An 18666-nucleotide genomic window follows, 5' to 3' on the forward strand; every position below is an offset into this window, starting at 1 on the left:
TTGCCAGTATAGCGGTGTCCACGTTATTAATCTTAGATAGCACCAGAACTACAAATATTTTGTACAGAACTGTAGAAATGTGATAATGATGTCAAAATATCAAAAATTTAAAAAAGCGTAGGATTACTGTGGCAACAAAGTAATGACTTACCTGCATATAAAGCCCTCGTAATTTAACACCAGCAAACTCGTTTTTCTTCTTACTGGCAACAGGATAATGATGACAAAGAAGTACCCCACCCCCCCAAGGCTGAGGGGAGAATGTAGCCCACCCTGGCTCCCCGTGGTGAGGCAGCCCTCCAGTGGCAGCAGGCCCTAACTCCCACCGCATCGTCTAATTTAGAACTCAACTCGGGATTTGCTATAGCAAAGTATTTAAACATCCAAGCTCAGGAAATCGTGCATCATGTTTAGATGCAACATCTGATCCCAAATGATCCCGAATCCCAAATTGTTACTGCTTCTGTTAATGTTTTTCCTGCACCTAAAAGCCTTGAACTGACCCATAAAAATCATGAACCCAAAGATGTCCGTTAGAACATCCTTTAAACACATAGAAAAAATCAGTTTGTAAGAATCAAGTGCGGTCACAGTTACTCACGTCCAAGTTTCCAGCCTGCTGATTTGAACACCGTCATGGGTTTCTGGGAGGAGCAAGACCAGACTCGACCACTCCCGACCAGCCCCCTTGGCCCTGTATCTCCAGTCACACTGGTGCGCAGCCAGTGCTTACGGGTCACCCTGCTGCCGCCCCGGCTTCTGGGACATGTCGCCTCCCATCTCAGCTCTCCTGCTGCCTCACAGCAGCCTTCACGCACGCCGCTGCTCCTCACCTCAGGACTTGGGACTGTGGCTTCCCAATTCCTTCCAAACCATACGGCTGCCAAGGGCCACGCGTTGTGTTTGTCTTCAGGACATTTTAGTCTAAGCACTTTTACGTATGGAAGATCAATACAAAGACAAAGATTTCTCTTTAAGTCAGGTTTCCGTTTGCTACATTAAAATAGTAATTTCTGATTGTATTTTTTTAGGACACACCATAACACCATGATGATGCAAGGATCTTGCATGTCTTCGTGTTTATTTCAATTTTGTAAATTATGTCTTCTCAAAATAATCTTAAATTCATACCTTATTGTTTACATTCAAAGAGGGTTGTGAGAATTTGGTTATACTTTCACAGCTTTGATTACTTTTTAATATTGCCGTTCCCCAAAGCCATCTCATTCCTAAGAGAGCCACGCTTGCAGCAAAACTGCTAAAACATTCAGACGTGGACAGAAGACTTTAGAAGGCAACGCATGTGCTACTTGCATATTTTAAGCCATAAACAAAATACACGCATGCACTCTTAATCCCATCGGAAAGACTATTTCCGCCTGTTTGAACAGTGGTGGAGAGAAAATTATTTCACCGAAACGTCTGCCTGTAGAGGGGGATGCAGCCCTGCAACCAACCAAGCGTTCGCAGAGGGTTTGCGCGCACCCTGTGTTTACGCAGCACAACCAACAGGCAACCAACCCACTGCCTCGGGCTGCTGCAGGGAAGCAGGAGGTAACAAGGATGCCAGCCAGGCGCTGGAGGGATCCCGTGTCTGTCTCCAGGATCTGCTTTCACCTACAGTGGGATCCGGAGGCAGTTATTCCAGCGTCAGCGTTCTTAACCCTCGCAGCATGCACGCACGTAGGGAGACTGAACACATCAGGCACAATTTACTCATCAGAACCCAGGAACTTTTCTTGCTCCTTGTCTTGGTAAGACACTTTTTTTAGAGCAGTGGGAAGGTAATTAAATAAAAGCACAGTTGCCACCAGCATGACTTGCAGCAGGCTCTGAAACCAGCACTCTGTGCTCAATCCGACTGCATTCAAGTGCCAGCAAGAGAGATGCAGACAATCCAGCAGCAGTAAGACTGTCAAAGCCCCAGGAAATTTTATGAGATTACTTTGCTGCTCTGAGCTTGTGTATGCACTTCCCTAAAGTCGGGATGCCTTCCTGCATCCCAACTGCATGACCTCAGTTCTGTGTCTCACCGCCACTTGCAACAACATTTTGACTCTGGAGTGATTCCACCTCTTATAGGAGTTAGAAATGAGCTGCATGAGAAAATTCCTGTCAACAGGCAAAACCATCTACAAACCGCAAGCACTGAGGAACGGGGGCAGGCCCCGTCGACTCGGGGAAACTCCTAAGTAAAGAAAGGTTTGTTAAAGATGAAATTGAGTGCTCAAAATGCAACCCTGATGGCGCAGCTTCCCAACAACTCCAGCCCAACGTAACCGCCCTGAACCACAATGAGAAACAGAAGCGGTTGTGTTTCCCTCGTTTGCTGCCTGTCTGCTCCGTCTGCTGAGACTGCTGCAGGATGCGCCGTGTGATCTTGTGTGATGGGACCACGGCTGCGACACCAAATGACACGGAGACCCATTTTACAAATAAGATGTCATCGGGTGATAAAAATTCAGCCAATTAACCTGGTCAAGCTTAAGTAGAACAAATGCTTGGAAAGTCCGTAACTCCATATTAGTCCCACAGTTAAATGGGGCTTTCTATCTTCATTTAGGCTGAAACTGCTTTTAAAACTATTTTGAACACCGCTGCAGTGCACATTTCTGCAAACCCAAGTACTCTATTCCAGACGCTCCACTTAAATTTTTTTGCTGGCTGCTTTTACCACATCTGTATTTATTTTCTGAACCTTTGCATGTTCTCTTGACTGGAACTGGCAGCAAATAAAGCACTCTTAGCCAGGAGATGAACCTTATATTTGTAATTCTTTCCTGGCTCTGTCAGCATGGTTGGTGTTGCTGCCACTTCACGGCATTTTAACGCAATTCCTTGGATTCCAGTTTCATTTTCAACATGTTCCAGCACACACACACACACACACACACACACACACACAAAAAGTCAACAGGCAGCTTTGTAATTTCTGCCATGTGACTTGTCTGGTCTGCAGGGATTATCGTGTTCCATCACTTCAAGCAAAAAGCCCATGCAGATACACACCTGCCATAAGTTTTGCACTGAAATGGTGACTCAATCTTTCAATGAGTGCACACAACCTACATCAGGTGGTGCGGCAGCCAGCGTCCTGACAGAGATAATAAGACACATGTACACTGGGCTGTGATGAAGAGAATGCACGCGTGCGTGGCTACGGCTGCCTGCCTGACTTCTGAAGCGCCCCTGCTACCTGGCAGCGTCCCACAGGATAATTTCTCTGATGCTTATTAAATTAACGGTCTTGAAAATTAATAGTCTAAGCTTGCAAGTACACAGCTACAGCCATTCCTGGGAGTGGCAGCGAGGCTTGGCTCTGGTTCAATAGCCAACGAGAAACATTTTTGTGTCCTTATTTGCTTGATGGGTAAGACTTAACTTGGGCCAAGAATCGTAAGCAAATTATCTTCCCCTACACACATTTTCAGTACACCTAACTCAGCACGGGCTGCTGGAAGAAAGTAATTGGAAAGCCGTGAACTGTCCTGACACAGTCCAAGTCACATCTCCAAATGAACAGCCGCCAGATGAAACAAACAGCACATTACAGCTGCCAATATCAGTGCATTTAGATGTCACATTGTCATTGCACGTTAAGCCACATGGCAACTTTCTCCTCCTGCTTCTCACTTTTCTTTTGTCCAAGCAGGTGCCAGCTCCCCAGCCAAAATCTTGGTGAATGCAGGACAGAAAGGACAGGAATGGAAAAGCAGAGCCAAAGAGCCCTTCTTTCTTCCTGTCCTCAGTGGACATCCTAGCTGCTCTCGCTACTCCCATTTGGTTCCCAAGGTCTTCCTTTTACCTCCGAGAGACTGCCATGCCTCTCTCTCTCTCTCACCGCTTCTTTCCCAGCAACTCACACCTTGGTCTGCTTCCCCCCAGGCTGGTTTCCTTGCTTTTTAATCACTCCACACCTGATGTGGGTTGCTGGAGCACCCCTACACCAGCTAACCATAATCCATCTTATCTAATTACCGCCAAAGATCTACGAGTTCACGCTTCCCCAAGGGCCAGCCCCTCTGGCTCCACACACTCTCTTTTCCTCCTTGCAACGCCTGCACACACACGCACTTTGGCTTTCAGACAAAGCCCATTTCACCTTGGCACCAACGCTGCTCCAAGGCATGCCAACAACGCTGCTCCAAGGCGTGCCGACACTCCCTCCACCACAGCCTCTCAGAGGGGAAAAAGGAAAGCTGATGTGAGCATACACTTGCCCTGCTCTGTAAAGCCAGTGGCCACAGAAACACACAGCCCAGCCCTGCTGAAGTTGTTAGCTGGGGCACTGCTATCTCCAACCCCTTGGGGTTATGCTGAGATTCATCCCCCTGCACTCATGTGCTGCTGATTCACACCTACTGATGACTGGGCTTTAGCAGAAGGTTAGTTACTGCCCTTAATTAAAGTCTTCCTCACCGAAAGAAGGTCAAAGCTGTCAGACAAAAGGCACCAGTAAAACAAAAGACTAATTCTGTTTTCTTTTTCGGGTTATAAACCAAAAGACAGAGGGCAGCATCGGACTACTACGCATGTACCATTAGAGGAGAGAAAAAAAGGAAAATACATACGTACCAGGTATCTAGAGCTTCTGAAGACACTTGTGCCAGTAAAACATACCCCACACTCAGGCAAAATAAATGGGATTTGGAAACACGCTTGAATATTTTGCCAGAGTAGTACTTACAAAAATGAATCCCATCATCACGGTCTCATCAGGATGAACACCCAAATTTCAAACTTCAAGGTTAAAAAACCTGAAATGCAACATTTTGATATCTTCCCTCAAAAAAGCGGCAATGAGGTGAAGGCAGTGACAAGTTTGTGCTGTCGAATATTTTAAGAAATGCAACTGCATACCAAGGAAGATGCGTGGCATGATCACAAATTGCATGGCCACACCAGCCCTCGCCTCCGAGCAAAGCTGCACCCAGGGGCTGTGCTTGTGCAACTGTGCGTGAGCAGAGCACAGAGGAGGGCGAGACATCTCAGCAAAACAAGAAACACCCCCTCCCCCAGGCAGCTCGCTTTTAATTTCGTCTTTACAATTTTCACCAACATCTCTTTCATCTGAAGAACTTGAAGACAAACAAGTCAAAATTCATATTTTAATTTTATATATACATACACACACACACACAGCAATTCATCCTTAATACAGAAGACAAACAAAAGATTGGTGGCACAGTATCTTTGGGGAGATTTTTTTTTTTTTTAAGCTGTATCACACATCTGATTTTTATCTTTTTCATGGACTATAAAAGGCAGATACTTCTAATTCACAGAAGCCTCAGAGTGTGGATTCAGTGCTGAAGCCAAACACATCAGTCTCCTCCCCTCACTTATTTGCACATCTTTACCCACTGGAGACTCCATTTTGCAAGAGGTTTGGCGTCCTCATTTCTCCATGGGGCTCTAAGACGTCGCACCTCTCCCGTCACTGGGCCACCGCGGTGTGCCAGCACGGGAAGAGCTGCTGCGAGAGGGATGACTGGCGTGTCACTCCCCACGGGACATGGACCATTTAACAGATTTAAGACCAATGTTCTGTGCTCAGGAAACCTGACAGTTACTTTTTAAGGACATTCTCACTGAGAATTGCAGTTTTATTTACACTCTAAGATGATGCCTAAAGCGGGGTGAAAAAAGAAAAAACCCAACCCTGTATGGTAACAGTTGAAATAGAAATCCCACAGAAATGACCCAGAAATGCAAGGCTGGCAGCTGAACAGACGGGCAGTGGCTCGACCAGCATGCCACAATTCACGTACTGCCCAGAGACCTGATGACACGAGTCCTGCCAGCGCCCACCGCACTACCGTACACATTCACATCGCAAAGAAAACACCACCCACAAAACCTTCAGCTCCTGCTCTGCTTTGCAGATTGCATCTTGCTCAACTCTCTCTCCCAACGCCCTCCGGAAAAATAAGACAAAGCAAAAGCCTAACTAGCTCTTCTCTGAACAGCGAGGAAAGCTCATGAGCAAGTTCAGAGCCTGCTGCACCTCACGTGTAACAAGCAAAAAATTGCACAGATTGGAGCAACTTTCAGAAATACCTTTCAGCTGCCACAGACCACATACGGGCTGATACACGGCTTCAACTATTGAAAGAGAACAGAAAAAAGCTATCGGTTGGGATGCAGTTTGGCTGGCTCAACAGAAGCGGACAACATTGCTGTATTGCTATGATAGGAAATGCTGGACCCAAAGAAAACCTTAAGTTCAGCAATACTGAGTAGGAGAGGAGAAAAACCCAGCGGGAATTCCAGGAACCCTGTACCTTGACAAAACACATCGCAAACCAGCAGTGATCGCACGCTGCCATTGTAACATGCACGAGTCCTTGTTTCAGGAACGCAAAGTTTACAGAAACACATTCAGAAATGCTGATGATGGCCCAGGAACACTGTTGGTTTTGGGTAGTGACGGGGGTCAGTAAAAGTGCAATTAATATAAAGAAAGCACAGGCTGCCAATGCCAACGTATAACAAACCTCAACTTAAACACAGGTGCAAAATTAGGTTTGGTCAATAAAGGCTCAATAAATAACCAAACAACAACAAAATATTCTTGGAAAACCACCCCAAAATATTTTTGACCCTTTTAGCCAAGGGGGGGCGCTGCCCCAGGGCAGAAAGATGAGCAGGATGGTCAAAACCTGCTGCAGCCCCATGGCCTCCTGCTCCCCCTTCTCACGCCCTGGCTTTTGGATGACCTCCCTGCTGGCACATCGCACGCCCTTCCTCTGCATCCCTCCTTCCACTCCCCATCTCCATTCCCACCTCCAAAACTAACCCTCCTTGCTTTTGCCTCAAGCAAGGAGTGTGTGAAACATACTTTTTGGGGCACAAGGGGGTAGGAAATGGTGGGTCAGAGGACGAGAGCGACACAGGAAAACCAGCTCCACCCTGGCCGGCAGACAGGACAGCTCGTGTCCAATTACCCCTCACGACCCACCGAAACCAGAACAAAATTCACAGATGCTTAATCCACATACATACGTCCACAACCACAAGCTATCTTCCCGTCCTCTTTTCTTACCCTCCACGCACCTTTTAATCAGCCTGGGGCTGACCTGGTTTCATGCCACTTGAAACACTAATTGATGGCAGTGAATCGAGTCCCAGTCCCACCTCGCCTGAGCAAACACGCCACCGAGCTCCTCCTGTCTAGTCTGTAGCTAAAAATCCCAGCAGATGCTCATCTGGGTACATTTCGGTTTGTTTTTGTTTTGTTTTTTAACTAACTAGGTATTTTTTCCTTTTATTCATACTTCAATTCCAATTTTGCCATTGGGATTTTAAGCGTGCAGTGACCAAAAAAAGTCTACATTGCTATATACATCTGTAACAGCAACATATCTAGTGGGTATTAAAACAGGTTTCAGTATACCCTACAATTTACTACATTAGAAAACCACATCCATTATTAGCAACCATCTTAGGTGCAATGCCTATTGCAGAAAGGACCTGAATGATATGCATGAATTTTAGCACAATCGTGCACAGAGAGATGCAAAAACCATTCTTCCAAGAACAGTTACATTGCCCGACATAAAACAAAAAGTGGGAAAAGCCCCAAACAAGAGCAAGGCCATTGCAAAGAGACCACCCTGCTTAACCAATGAGAAGCAGAGCTACCATGGGGCATGAAATCCTGTGGGATTCCCTGAGGTGAATCCTCCTTGCAGCACTTCAGAAACGTATCCATGAACTCAACTTGAGCAGACCTTCCTCCCAGCACTGTGCCCTGCAACACCTTTGTGGCACACGCAAAGCAGCACGCTTCAACTGCCATTCGTGTGCCCTGTCTCCTTGTTTTCTTATTTAACTTGTTCAGCTGCATGAAACCAACCCGTGGGATTTTCCGGTCAGCGAGTGCTCAGAGCCAGGCTCTGGCAGCTCTCAGAAGCTGACCCCAGCACAATCTTCCCTGAATCCCTTTCGGGAGGACAGGAGGCAGATGTCTTGAGGCGTGATCCTCCTGCCACTCTGAGCATCTAGATTTGCACCCATTCTTGTTCCTAAAGGAAAGGACAAGGGGCGATAAACAGGGGAGCAATTGAAACAGACATTTCTTGTATAGAAATTCATCCTTAAACCTCGTTCAGAAGGGAAACACTAAGACCATTCCGAGAGAAAAGGCAAATTACAATTTCTCTACAAAAAGCTGAGAACACGAGGACTCTTGCAACAACTCATAACACAGGCTGCTTCATTTATTGTTTATTTCCCCAGATGAATGAATCAACCATTTCGGAAACTCCATCACACACAGGGCAGGAAAAAAGTTATTAACAAGAGGGACATACATCCCCAAAATAAGCTTAAGGTGTACAGATTTATAATGGGAACCAAGAGGGAGGGGAGAGGACAAAACCAAAAACAAGGACATTGCAGTCAGACTTTTGACTTCCTGTTAGAGAAGAAATCTTCATCTCCATGTAAGTGGGGCTTTCAGCTATTAAATAAATGGCATCTTAAAAATAGAACATTTGACAATTTCAACACGTGTATTATTTCTTCTAAGTAAATATTGCATGGAAATGATGCTGCTTTGCCACCATAGCTGCCTCCTCTCCTTCTGGGACTCAACCATCACCGCTGTTTTTTCTTGGATTCATGGTTTTCTTTCCTAATGGCAAATGCTATTTCCTCCACTGCTATGTTTTGGTTTGGGGGTTGTTTGTGGTTTGTTTTGGTTTGTGGTTTTTTTTTTTTTTTTTTAAAGGCCTGAACAGGCCCAAGTGAAAACAATGAGCATCTTTCCTAACCCTTTGCAGGCCTCTGACCTGGCTCAAGGTTGAAATATGATGGCTTTTTAAAAATTACCTATTATTTATACAGTCTTCTCCATGACCTGAAACAAAACATAGCTTCCTGCTATGTAGCTTGGTATTGATGCTTCTACAGATCGCTTTTGAAATGAGAGCCTCCAAATAGCCCCCACATGCCTTTGACACGAACTGCCCGTGATCTCCTTTCCTCCGAAGCCCATGGGAATTTGCCCTGGGACTGGGAGCAGCCCTTGCACAACCGCCTCCACATGGTAGCAGAGCGCATGCTGCCTTTTCCCAACTGTAAAGAAGCAAATGCCAATAGTTCATCTGCCTTCACCGGCTGTCTTCTTACCAACTTTGCTTGCCCGACACCCTTGCATTTGCTTTCCTAGGATCAGGACAACAGATTATCACTATCTGGGCAGCAAATTGACCAAAGGGCAGGTGAGGACAGGACCTGGTGCACCCGCGGGCTGCACCGAGTTGGAGGTAGGACAGGAGCAGTTGCACACCCTGCCTCGCGGGTTGCAGCAGGTCCCCCTGGGGCAGGCAAGCTGTGAGCAAGTGGCTCTCCGTTGGGAACCCGGCCTGGCAGCAGGGAGAGAGGTGGGTGTATGCAAGTGAAAGTACTGGGGGGGGGACACACTCATGTCCCTGCTTCACCTTACGCTTACCCCTAACACTCTGCTACCGTTCTGGCAGACTCCGACAGCGGTCTTCAGGTTCAATAAAGCTTTTTTCTTTCCCTCCTCCCCCTCAGCTGGTGATCCTAAGAATAGCTTTGATGGAAGATAAAGTCCGAAGAAGGTATCGACCCACTAGTCTGGAATTGAGCTCCAAAGTGCACATCAAGACTTCAGGCCAGCTGGCCATCCCTGCGCTTCCTGAGAACAAAACAGTTAATGCTGAGCCCCTCTCTGTCCCTGGCTTACTCAGAGCAGTCTCTCCCCCAGGGAGAAGGAGCACAAGTGAAGTTTGATAGGTAAAACGGGGAGGGGGAGGACATGGACCTTTCTTCCACTGGTTAGGACAGCTTATCCCTGAAATGCACTACGGCTTTTAATAAAGTGAACATAAAAGGACAGTCCCTTGAAGGTGCGGGAAGACTAAGGCAGGATCCCAGTGGTCCTGCGCTGCCAGGGCAGGCGGGAGGAGAGCTCCCTTGTGCTCTGGTCTAGGGCAGAGTAGCAGCACACTCCCAACAGCTCTTCCCAGAGGCAAAATGACTCCAGGCTTCCCGGTGGCAGGGGCCATTTCTACAGAAACTACTTTTGGAAATGCAGACCATTTGCTGATATTTATGTGCTGTCCATTTGCATGAGCCTCAAAAACAAAAGCAGGTATTTTACAAAGGGAGTACCACTGCATGCATGCAGACCTGTTCCTCCATCCTGAAAATATGTGTAAAAGGGAGCTAATTCTTTCCTGTAAGCATAATTATTTTGGGATACCATCCTTCTCTTCGCCACTCCCACAGGCCTGTCAGAGATAGGACAAGGGATGTGAGAGGGGACCAGAGGGCTAAGGCACACTATTAGATATGAGGATGGCAGGATGCTGCTGTCACACAACAGGAAATCTTTGGGTAGAGAAGGGTGTCACCTTACTGAATACATAAATGCTGAGGATGCTGCTTTCACCGTTATTGTCACCTGCAAAATTGCAATTTCAAAAATGCAGCTCCTGGCAAGGAAAAAATGCTTGCAAACAGCTAATTATTCCCTTTCGTGTTCCCTTGACAGATTTCTAAGTTGCTGGGCCCATGCTGTAGTTTGGTTGAGAAAGAGCAAGTGAGTTATCTCCCACATGAAGGATGCCCTACTTTGGTACCAAATCCTGCTCTTAGATATTCACCGAGACCAGCAATAGTTGCAGGCAAATATCCAAACGCAACATTTGTCTTATGTTCCACATTCAGCCACGTAAACAGAAGCGATTCCTCCCCATGTAACCTCTCAGACTCAGAACAATGTCCAAGCAACCACGGTGACCCAGTACAGCTGTCCACCCCCACCCATTGAAGCGACAATAAGCAACCGGACAAGGAGTCCTCAGTGTGAGCAATGTCCCTCCACCACAGAAGAGGGGTAGAGCTGTTTCCAACCATACCTGGTCATTTTGGCACCCCAGCTGTGTTTGGCTTACAAGCCTTAAACCAAGCAAGACCCTAAGTAACATAGTTCGAGTGCTAAGGGCATGTGTGTGCACGAGTGTGTGGCAAGGAGGAGGACCAGAGCAGCAATGACTTAAAAAGTGAACTTGCAGCGCTGAAGGCAGTGGCTTCCCCCAATTCTCAGGACAGCAGCTGGTTGACAAATGCAAGAGGGTTAGGTTGGAAAGCTGGCAAGGCAGACCAATTTGCTGTTTTTACTGTAACATAATGCTGTTCGGTGCTGATGAGGTTGCTACTTGCCATCTGAGGAACAAAGACACCAAAGATTGCATCCGTGCTTGCAAAAACACTTCTCTGACATGTCTTCTGGGCACACAACTGTTGTGGACTGTGGGATGTTGCATAATAACGTCTGGAGGCAGATTTCCTTCTTGTCGGCACTTCTTCATGTGTGATTATTGTCCTGCTGGTTATTTGTAATAGAAATGTTTATCGACCATCAATACATTGAGCCATTCAGAATATTCATTGCACTTTGTCGTTTTAAAGGAAGGTGCCATCAACATCGAGGCTTTCCTCCATCTCTTCTTTTTCAAGGCAGCAAAGCGCTACCCTACAAACACCATTCAAAGTTTTTCCAGTGTAACCAGATCCATTCCACCTTAACTTATTTTCCCTTGCAGGTGCTTTGTATCCAACGATTCAACAAGTCAGACTGTTTCTGAGGCTTCAAAAGTGCAAAAAAGTTCAAGGTACTTAACCACCTGGAGCACCAGTTAAGGCGTATTTGTTTCCAGTCTCAGCCACTGTAAACCCTGTCTAGTGTAGTGTACCAGTTCAGTCATGCTACTGTTCAGTGCCAGAGCGCACGTCGCTGTGCCGAGTTCAGCAAAAAACTCTGGAAAAAGGGTAGGGAGAGAGAAAACATGTGGTTGGTTTCACGTAACAGGCATGTCTGACAGGCAAGGGGGCAGCAAGGAGCGACAACAGCAGCACACTGTCAGCCGGCAAGTCCCATTAAACGCATTAATGCAAAGAGCTCAGCAACATTAGAAGGCTGGGAAGCATACCAAGCACACGAGGCAGGGCACATGAGAGGAAAACGTACTCACACACACCTGCATACACTGAACTGCCTCCCCAACCGCTGGGTTTAAAGGGACGTCGAGACTCCATCGTAGGTGGGCAAAAGTTTGGGTGTTCACACATGTGCTGTGTGCTTCCCCCAGATTTTAAACAGGCCAAATTCGAGTGTCTTTCTGAGCAATGCCCAGAAGCACACACAGCTGTCGTTGGACTGGTCCCTCTCCTTCATCCATCCTCAAACGTCGAAGGCATCATGATTTCTCAATTGAGCAGGTTTAAAAATTTGGATAGCTTGGCAGGCTATACAGCTCTGATTTGAGTTGCTTACAGCTGGGCACATCAGGCAGATTTAACAGAGTCCTATCCTGCCACCAAATTCAGGCACCGTGCTCCTCCTCCGGCACAGGCAGAAAATGGATCTTGCAGCATATCTGAACCTGCCGGGAGGTGCTGGCAGGCTAAATGCCCTGCTCTGTGCTGGCAATCATCTCGGCAGGTGACAGTGAGTTACAGGAAATTATCACACCTTTCCAAGACATTGCTGCGTGACCTGCCTTCCAGCAACACGGGCTCACCCCAGTCCCTCCAGCCTCAATCGTCTTGCCAGATACCTTTTGAGAACCTGGCCATTCTCAGCTCTACTTTTTTACACACAAAGATTGAACCTGGAGGCTGAAAATTTCTGCTTGGCTGTGCAAGGAACTCTTCAGAAGCAGAGAAGACAACGCTTTCCTTCTAACACTTTCCAATTCAGAAGCAGAAAACGCATTTCCCCTGATTTTCCTTCTTTTGTTTACAAAATGGGTATCCATTCCCTTCATGGGGAACGGAAGAGCTGCAAGCAGAGACGAGGAGTCCAAACTCCCTGCCTGAGCAAACAGAAGTTAATCTGATCTGTGACCACAGCACCACGTGAAAGGAGAGTGACTTTACATGCACACATGCAACCTCTGCTTGTCATTGCTGTGGAACATCAGAGGCCAGAAGGCAACGTGTTACAGCCTCATGATCTGAATTACGCACTGCTCTGAAGTGAGGAGCCGGGTCCTGCACTGGAAGCACCTAGTTTTGGACCCGCCAGAAAGCACTTCAGCACAAGTGCCTTGGACATCAGTTATAACTAACTGCTTTCCACTAACTTCTCCATTTAAGGGAACTTGATAGCTGAAGGCCACTGCTCTTTCTTTTTCTTCTTAAGCCCTATGAATTGCATAAAAGAATCAAGGATGTGGCCTTTTCAATAGTTTTAGGTACTCACTCTCTGTACCTCTTAGAACCTGTACATTACACCAAATATCAACAAATATCAGAACTGGAACTCCTCCACCGTCCTGAACAGTGACAGCAAATGCAAAGCCTACAGGAGTATTTACTGTTCTCCTGCACAGATCCACTCCCTTGAGAGTATTTACTGCAACACAGAGCAGGTTTTGAATTTACTCTTGATTGATGAAAGATTGTGCTCAGGCTGTCCCCCCTACAGGTCTTCCTCCATGACTCATTCCTCTGGCTTACCAGCAGTATCCACTGAGCCTTCTGTGTGACAGTCTTTTAATCAGCCTTTTGAGGACATAATCCAAAATACTACACATGAATTGCTGCTGCGAGCACAGATTTGCTCACAAGACAGCCAACAACTGGAGCTACTTTATTCAAAGGTGACTTGCAAAGCCTTTTGAATTTCAGCAACTGCCTCATTAGCATGAGTACTTTTACAGCCTTCCAACAATTCAGCCAGGCGCATCATGGTTACTTTCTTTTGCAAGTTTGCCAACAGACCGTGGCAATACATCCCTTTGCCCACAGTAGCTCACAAAACTTTGTGTTTGATGAAAAATGACACTGCAAATGCCACGTGGGATGGCAGGTTATAGAACTGCACCCACTCTAGGGCTTTTGCTTACTCACCACTGCTTGTACCACAGGACAATACAACTTTTTTATTAACAAAACTGTAAAATAAAAAAAGTAGCAGCAATTTTAGGAAATGCTACCGGCAAATACTGGTCACGTGCCCAGCAAGGACTCCAATTCAAGTGCTGCTCAGATCCTCTGTTAGAGAAACCAGTTTCACCGTTTTCAAGACAAAAATACCTGGAAGTTTGACAAACAAACTAAAACACAATGCTACAGGCCAAAAAGCTGTTTTTATAGAAAGTGAACCGACTCAGAAAAGCTCTGCGCCCCAAAGGGAAAAACAAACAGCAAAAAACCCCTTATGCTTCTGGTGTTACCATGAAGCAAGTTGGCTGGTTTCCTGCATTTGATACCCTCATCCCTTAGCTCTTAGACGTTTGAGGATGCCAAGACAATCTTTTAATTGGAACACTCCTCAATATATCACCATCAAGTATCTCTGCCAATAACCTGCCAATATGCCATAGCTGTCTATTTCAACATATTTAATGCTTTGATCTTTAGGTATGGTGTTTGCTCCATTGAGTGTTAGGATTTAAGCGAGAACATACACATAACCACAACACACAAGACAGAAAAGCCAGAAGGCAAAAACTTACCCTTATTCTTCCTGGCCAGTGCATCAGCCTGTTCCCAAATATCATACGCATAGAGGATATAGGAAGTGATGTTGACATAGGAAGAGGTGATGCTTGGGATATTATAGGGGACAGTGATTGAAGAGCCAATGCTGTTGCCACTGCAGTTGCTAGCATTCGATCCCGGCTGAGAACTCACAGAACCGGCAGGAGAGGGCATTGGAGAAAGAGGAGAAGGCATGCCTGTGCTTCTGCAGGAGAAAGAAACACCTTCGTGAACATTTAACTTCAGAGTTAAAAGCCTTGCCACGAGACTATCTTATGCCAGGAGCTATCCGCTATCATTCAGGCCTGCAGTATGGAGCGGAGGATTGAAAACAGATGTGTTCAGCAACATAACAAGTAATTGTCCTTCAAGTGCAAGGCCAAGTTTTTTGAAGTGATTTGCAACTCTAAGGACTCCTCTTGACAAAAGAAAATGCAGAACCAGACATCAGAAAGGGCCATCCATACCTTCCAAAATCTACACCTATTTGTGGAAGCCTTCACCAGATTATCTGAGTGTTTTCTTTCTAACGACTTCCATTTCAGGCATGCTGAAGCTCACCACTTATAGAGGCTGGAGCTTTCTGACAGCTAGTCAAAGCAGCCAGGTGCGCCTACCCACACTTATTTATAGATGTAGGGAAGCTACATGCAGTCAGCTGCCCGCCTTCCAGACACAGGCTGGCTTCGTCACATCACTTCACCCCCACCACTTCTACCAACTTAACTTTTAGTACCTGGTATGAAAGGGCTTCCACCACTGCTCTTGGGAGACCATTTACTTCCCAATAAACTATATTGTGCAAGGCAGCAGAAAAATAACTGGAATTTCAGCATTGATATTAAAGACCAAACAACCCTCTCTCAGCTGCAGAGTTTAAAAGGGACAGACGTGGAACCAGGTAGCTATCTGCCAAATGCAATTACCACAGCACACAGAAAAACTCTTTCTTACTCATTGTCGTAAAAACATAGGCCCAGTCTGCAGGGCATCAGGTGAAACACTGTTATGTGACAGCTTGCCCTTTGCTTTTGCTGCCACAGACACAGCAACGCTGCTGTAGATACATAGAAAGGACAAAACGCTCAATAACTCAGAAAATTAGTTTCTTTTTCTTAATTGGTGACTAAGCTAAAGAGACAAATATTGAAGTATCACCTCAAAGTTATGCTACCCCAGGACGAAGGCATAATCATACTGGACAGTGGCCAGGGAGATGGGGATGCTATCCCATTAAGTCTCAAGGGATCTCTAACAGAAAAAAGATGACAACAGGGGCTTTGAAACAGCATAGTGACGATACCTTCCTTGCTCTGATCTGCTTATCTGGTGGAGAACTGCTCTTCTTGATATGCTGTAACTCTGGACCTCATAACACAAAAACAACCCCTTTCCAACGAGAAAAGACAGGAGAGAGAGAGAAGAAAAATACTCATGCCCCCTAACAGTGTGATTTCAGGTGGCAAGAAAGAGCGAGAGGTGAGGCGCTCTCAAATGCAGTTAGCAACTCAAATATTCCGGCTATTGTTTTCACTCACACCCTTACAGACGCATTACAACATATGTATTTTTAAATCTTACCTTGCAACACATGGAGAAGGTGCTTGTGTTACTCTGGAAGAACTCTGCAGCAAGGAACAGAACTCTTGTTAGATTTGGGCTATTCGGCCAACATCAGTAACTGCCGCAGCCATTCAGCTGGCAGATTGGTAATATCTGTGCCCTACCTTAAAGTGGTCATTCAGGATCCTGGAATACTTGATTGCAGTGTCTTTTTTGTAACGAAACATTGCCATGTGCAGAATGGACTGGCAGCGCATGCTGTGAACAGAAACACACCCAAGCGTCAGTGTTCATGCTCGCTGCTGCCTGCTCAGCAGTCATCAGCCTTGTGGGACAGAGGCAGGCACACATCAGCCGTACTGCAAAGTCAAGAAAGCTCAGAATTTCTCCTCCTCCTGCTCATCTTAAAAAAGGACCCTGTGAAAAAATCACAAGGCAAAAAAAAACCCACAAAACAAAACAAGGGCGGGCCATGTCTGGTGTTATATTCAAACAGGTGCCCGACCTCTTATAGGTGCAACAGGCCCATTAAACCCCTGTCCAGAAGTGCCTCAGCTATGTTCAGTGACAGCTTCAGTTACATGGCTCAAACATGGGCAGCCAAATTGCATTCTTTCACCTTAGGTGAAAGCCTTTGTGTGCTCTCAGGTTACCAGCAGATCAAATTTTAGAGCCTGTGCCTTCCACATGTGGTCCCTTGTGATAACGTGGCGCACTTTAGAGATGTTCCAGTTCATTCTGGTTTTTATTCTGTGGGTTTTTTCCCTTGTGGAACTCTGATTCCCATTTAACTCATTCCTTTGCCCCTGAAAGTAATGGGTCTTTCACTCTATCGAGTCTAAACACAGAATAGGAAGGCAGAGAAAAACAGTTACAAACCAAAACACGGCAAAGATTTTTTCATGTGAAGATGCTGAGGAGTCCGTAAAGGATTTCAATGTCATGATGAATCTAAGGAAACAAAAAAACCAGAATCTTGTCAGCCATCAGTGCTCTGAAGTCCTGCTGTTTATGAAAAAACAGTGCATGCCGTTATCTCTAACATCAGTCCAAAAGTCATGAAACCTAAACCTGCCTTGACTTCTTAAGTCCTGGCACTGAGTGCTTTGTATGATCTTGAGCAGAGTACTGTCTCAGAATGCGTTGTTTTCCACGCAGCACGAACAGATGTGACCCCTTATGCGACCCACTCTCCTCTTACAGTGATTACACGCTAACTTACAGGCCTGGGACCCAGAGGAGGTGCCCCTACTACTGAAGGTGAAATATGAATTCAATTGTTTCAGGACAAGACAGACATCTTAGTCGAAATGTTTCTTTTGGCTAACAACAAACAAGCAAGTCTCCTTTATGAAAATAAAGCAACAACAGCATCTTGGAAATACAGTCCATGAAGACCACAAAGCAAACAATGTAATTTAAAAAGTTTGAAGTCTACCACAAAAAAAAAAAACCCCGACAGCTGTTTCAGCTCTAAGGCAAGAAGTCAAATCAGCTCTCAAAAACACTCATATAACCTGTAATTTCGGTATGAATAACCGATACCTGCCTCTTTTCTACCCAATACATGGTTGCTTGGGTTGTGCTGCTTGTATACGTCATATTATCTACGTGCATCTACAATGGCTGTGAAACTAAATGGGGAAGGTTGCTAAAAGAAACCTCAATAAAGTGTACTAGTAGAAAGACACATGGGAGAAACCAGCAAAGTCTGCCTTCAATCAAGCTACAAGACCTTTGGGACACAAACTGTTCTTCCACATGCTATATCTTTGCTTTGCTTTTTTTTAATTTAAATACTACTGAGCTCACATGCAAAAGCAACTTCAGACCTGTATGAAGTAAAAACTCCTTCATGGCCTTGATTGTCATAGCCAGCATCCTCTGGTGTACCTCAGCTGCAAGGCTCAAATGCTGAGGAGGACACGGTGCCTACTTCTTCTGATAAGCAATGCTGAAACACTTCAAAGGATTTGCCTCTGATGCCTCCGGATGGTCTTTCTCGTGCTTGTACAGCAACCTGAACTCTGCTCCATGGTGGGAATCCAAACTGGCCACAGTTGCAAACAAGCAATGCAACTAACCCTTCCCCTCCAAACACGCAGCCTAACCATCGCACTTTGAAAACCGCTTACTTGATGAGATCTATGGTGTCGCTGAATATGCTGTAAGCTGATTTTGGTGCTGATGCATCTGATTCCAAGGCAATCCCATATTCAATGAAGGAGAGGGCAGCATCTAGGTACTGAAAGGCCTTTCCAGTCTTGTCGGTCTATTGGGAAGAAAATTCTCATTTTTAGACTAAGACAAAAACTACTTCTCTCAAGTGTACCTGATTTCCTTTTTTCTCCCTAGTTAGACAGGATTTCAAGAAAGAAAAAGATGCAAGTCGGGCCTCCAGGAGATAATTAAAGGGTTCTCAGCAGTAGCCCTAATGTGGGCCCAGTCATCAGCTTTGTGTGCTCTGGCTATTTGTATCTCTTCCTCTTGCTCAATGTTTTCCTCCAGTAATTCACCATCTTCACTTTTCTTGGATATTATTTTCTGGTCTTGGAGGCCTGCCTCATGAGAGGCAGATGA

The 18666-nt window shown here is 45.8% G+C and overlaps 1 protein-coding gene across 1 annotated transcript in view; it reads right to left on the minus strand.

Moving 5' to 3' along the window:
* Nucleotides 1-8204: 8204 nt before the first annotated feature.
* Nucleotides 8205-18666, minus strand: part of AFF1 (ALF transcription elongation factor 1) — a 94006-nt gene continuing 83544 nt past the window's right edge. Inside the window, exons 16-21 of the mRNA XM_082481998.1 lie at nucleotides 18222-18358; nucleotides 16966-17037; nucleotides 16251-16344; nucleotides 16105-16148; nucleotides 14499-14728; nucleotides 8205-11794 (exon numbers count right to left, since the gene is read on the minus strand). Coding sequence (XP_082338124.1) covers nucleotides 11673-11794; nucleotides 14499-14728; nucleotides 16105-16148; nucleotides 16251-16344; nucleotides 16966-17037; nucleotides 18222-18358 — 699 coding nt within the window. The 3' untranslated portion in view covers nucleotides 8205-11672. The remainder of the gene's footprint in view (nucleotides 11795-14498; nucleotides 14729-16104; nucleotides 16149-16250; nucleotides 16345-16965; nucleotides 17038-18221; nucleotides 18359-18666) is intronic.

Source organism: Vanellus vanellus (genome assembly GCF_965231255.1).
Source record: "Vanellus vanellus genome assembly, chromosome: 4".
In the NCBI taxonomy this organism is placed as follows: domain Eukaryota; kingdom Metazoa; phylum Chordata; class Aves; order Charadriiformes; family Charadriidae; genus Vanellus; species Vanellus vanellus.